Below are 4,310 nucleotides of genomic sequence, written 5' to 3'. Positions count from 1 at the left end.
TAAACACCACTATGACAGCTTTACACACGTGATATGTAGACTTCATATATTTTTGGTTTTCAAAACAACCACCATCTTAATTTGAGTTTCAAATATGAATTCATAATTTTTTGGGAAAATGACTTAAAAGCCCCGCTAAGTTTCCAAATTATTCAAAAAACCTGAATAATGTTTTGTACGTTTAAAAAAATTCAATAAACTTAACATTTTGTTTAAAAAATCCAACAAAGTTCCAAACCATTCAAAAAATCCAATTTTTTTTTATTAAGTTCGTTGGATTTTTTTGAACAGTCAAAATATGATAAGAGTTTTTAAACGTTTTGGAAACTTCGTTGGTCTAACAAGTCATTTTCCCGATATGGTAATAGACCACATCATCTGTTTCTCTTATTTGAATTATAACTTAGTTAGGTTTTTGAGACAAAAGGTAAGTTCATCGGACTTTTTTAACATAAAAAACATGATTTGGATTTTTTGAACGATTTAGAATCTTGGTTGGGCTCATAATTTTCTTTAAATTTTTGGTTTCCAAAACAACCACCACCTTAATTTGAGTTTCAATTATGAGAGATGGATACAGCTCTACTTAATTGTAATTTCAAAGTGGTTTCCTATAATCGGTAATTGCAATTTCGGTGGGTATACCGAGGTTTGGTGATACATAACGTTCACTGGGTGGAGGGGTCGGCTAGGAAACCTCTCTCGCTAAGTAATCGCCTTTTTGACTTCCCATTGTTCAAACAAAGACTTTGTACATGTTATTGTGTTGATTTTTTGTACGTCATAATTTTCTTATTAATCATAACATAAATCTAGGTAGAATTAACTTAATCAAACGTTAAACTTTCCGGTTTTCATAGTATTCACTTAATTCGACGTTAAACTTTCCGCTTTTGTAACAGTACAGCTTATTGCATCATAGTTGTGTCGGTTCTCCATCTCTATAACGGTTCTGGAGCGTCTCTCTCCCCCCTTTAAATACGCCTCCTTCCCATCCTCCTCCTCCTGCAAATTACTAATAAACTAAGAGAAAAATGGAACAAAATCTACCTGTTTTACCAAAGAAAGTTTGGAGCTTACTTCGTATCTTCTACATCATGCTACGTAAAGGCATATCCAAGAGGAAGCTGTGGCTGGACCTCAACATGATGATGAAACGTGCCAAGATCCTTGGTAGAACCTTGCAGAACCTCATGTTCCACCACCACCACCAGTGGGCAGCGTTCGCCACTAACCACCCTTCACACCACCTCTCCTTTCCTTCCCCTCCGTCGAGTGAAAGCGAGTTCAGCTGCACCGCCAGTCCTTCTAATGATAACCACAATTTCTCACTATTTCCAGTCCACAAGAAAGATCAGCACCTTAAGAATCAACAGGTGGAGGATCTTGACGTGGTGGCATTCAATGCGGCGGTGCTCAAGGCCATGGAGGTGATTCGTAGTGAGACAGCATCGCCTGCGCTGCCAGGGTTTGGGAGGAGTCCGATGGTTAGACAACTGAGAATAACGGACTCTCCATTTCCACTGAACAGTGTGGAAGAGGACAACCAGGTCGACGAGGCGGCGGAGCAATTCATAAGCCGGTTCTACAACGACTTGCGGCGGCAGAGTATGAAGGCACAGTTTGGCTCGTGTTCTCCAATGAAGTAGAAATTTGGAAGCAACTTTTAGAATGAACGATTGAAGCAGATTTTAAGTGACCAAACAATGGTCTGTATGGTATAACAAAATAAGACAATATTTTTGTGAGGCTGGTCGTAAATTGCGTATAGAACACAACGCATATCGTTGATTTGTAATCATCATTTTTGAATGCATCATATCCCCGCATGAAGCATGATTCCGTATGATTATTAAATGAATTTCTAGTACTGTCTAAATTATTTTATTTTGATTAAATGTTATTAGCTTATCCACCTTCGCTACAAAAAATTTGAGTATCAATAAATTTTTAAAAAGATTTGTGCGACTCGTTGTGTCTCTTCGTGTATGACAGGAGAATATAAGCGGTTCACTGGTGGAATTGGATCTAGGATCTTTCAAGAACATTGGTCCTATTGAGTGTTGTCGCTAATACTTTTAGCAGCGACGTGTCGTTGCTAAAAGTCCGCCGACGGTTTGTTGCTGATACTCCAAATGTCGCAGCTAATAAGTGGGCGTCGCTGCTAAAGTATTGTCGCCGCTAATAATATAATGTCATCGCTAAATGTGTCGCCAGTATTGATATTTTCTACTATGGTATTGAATAAAAAATTATGTAAAAAGTATAAAAACTACTATGATATTAATTAATTTAATCCTATATTCTTTCATTCCAAAATATTAATCCAACATCCGTTCAAAATACTCTTCCAATTTAATATAATGCAAAATATCCAAAATACTAGGTCTAAAGTACTTACACAAACAAACATTACAAAAATCCTACAAGTAGCTACTTGTCATCATCTCTCTCCTTGTTTCCTCCGATTTCAGTTCGTTGTGGTAATGAACGAAACCAATCTTCAGATGTGGCACTATATGTTGAATCTTTTAATTGTTTAAAGCATGTCCAACTACAAAGAAAACAACATAATCGTATAAGTCAAACCAACATAGTAACATTCTATATACAAAATATACATTCCACATACAAGTCAAGTACAAAATATCACATTGTACTATAACTAACAATTACCAAACAATAAAATACCATTATAGCATTGTATTTTCATAAACTAATAATTAAGAAACTACATAGATTGCATATAATACATTATAGCATTGTACCATAACTAACAATTACCAAAATACAAAATACAATTATGACATTATACTTTCATAAACTAACAATTACCAAACTACACATAGTGCATATAACACATTATAGCATTATCCTATAACTAACAATTACCAAACTACACATATTGCATATAATACATTATAGCATTGTACTTTTTGTCATTTTTTCCATATAGCGTTGTACTTTTATAAACTAATAATTACCAAACTACAAAATACCAATATATCCAACTATAACAATACTAACAATTACCAACATAAAACTATTACCAAACTAACAATTACCAACATTTGAAACTATTAGTAAACTAACAATTACCAATATGTGAACCAATCAGCAAAATTAAATAGTCTTGTTACCTGTGATAGTGGCATAGTGGCGGTGGCAGTGTCAGTAGTTGTTCTTGATCATACATCGACACAACCGTAGAAGCTTTACGTCTAATTCATCTAATATGGCCTCGTCGAACACCAAATATTCTTTCAAAGCAATTTTTTATATCCTTTGGCGTTAGACCGCTGGTTTCAGAAGAAGCATGAGTTTGTTGACTGATCTCATGGAGTAAAACATTCTGTATTTTCAAAAAATGATAAACATCATAAATATTAGATTACTAAATACCCCTTGATCATATAAACATGTGTATAAAAATATAGATTAACCACTTACGTATTGTTGCTCGACTATAGGACTACTAAATACTCCTTGATTATCAGTATTAGCCTTACGAAATGTTTCGATTCGAGTGAAGTCCTATTTAACATTAAAAAATAGATTAATTATAATTTAATTAAACAGTTAAATATATCATAACATACTTATTTGAAACAGACATTGCTATATGAGAACGACCCCCCTCTGTTTACAATTTTTTGTTGTGCACGGACTCCTTTGTTTGATGTCGAACGCTTTAAAAATTCAGGTGTTTGAAAATGTTTAACTGTTTGCGCCCAATTTTCACATGACATGCCCTAGGGAATGGGGAGGGGGGCTAATGCTCTTGGAATATCTGCAAGCCCCCTACATTCTGGAAATAAGTATGTTCTTTATTTTTTTCGGCCTCTATAAACTCTTTGTAAACTCGCAGCATGTTCTGCAACAACTGAGCAAGTTTGGGATCCAAGTTAACCTTATCCATATCAAACTTATTCTACAAATACAAAAAATTTAGTTATTTAAATATCAATCACAACAAAAGTTAAAATATTATCCAAGTTATCTTTAGATGCACGACTGTGGCATTTCTTAAAACGGGGTGAAACATTATCCCAACTAGACACACTGAAAGGATGTTCATCCACATATATCTTCCAATCTCATGTGTAAACTAATTACCACACTTCTCCACTGGGGAATATGTGAGCTCCCTATCGAAATCCAAATACACGGGCTTTCCCTTGTTTGTCTGTATCAGCTTTGATAGTTGAATGTTTTTTGATAGACATCTTCTTTATAGGAATCTTAGCTGAAAAAATAGAATTAAAAATATTAGTCACGATAGCTTATAATAAATTAATAAAACTAGCAAA

At 34.5% G+C, this 4,310-nt stretch overlaps 1 protein-coding gene across 1 annotated transcript; it reads left to right on the top strand.

Moving 5' to 3' along the window:
• Positions 1 to 1,034: 1,034 nt before the first annotated feature.
• Positions 1,035 to 1,649, top strand: LOC145040243 (uncharacterized). Its single transcript, XM_078988199.1, has one exon. The coding sequence runs from the start codon at positions 1,035 to 1,037 to the stop codon at positions 1,647 to 1,649; it is 615 nt and encodes a 204-aa protein (XP_078844325.1).
• The last annotated feature ends 2,661 nt before the right edge of the window (positions 1,650 to 4,310 follow it).

This window comes from Lactuca saligna, chromosome 4, assembly GCF_052625555.1.
Source record: "Lactuca saligna cultivar CGN05327 chromosome 4, ASM5262555v1, whole genome shotgun sequence".
Classification (NCBI taxonomy): Eukaryota; Viridiplantae; Streptophyta; class Magnoliopsida; order Asterales; family Asteraceae; genus Lactuca; species Lactuca saligna.
This window is presented reverse-complemented; position numbering and strand designations above follow the sequence as displayed.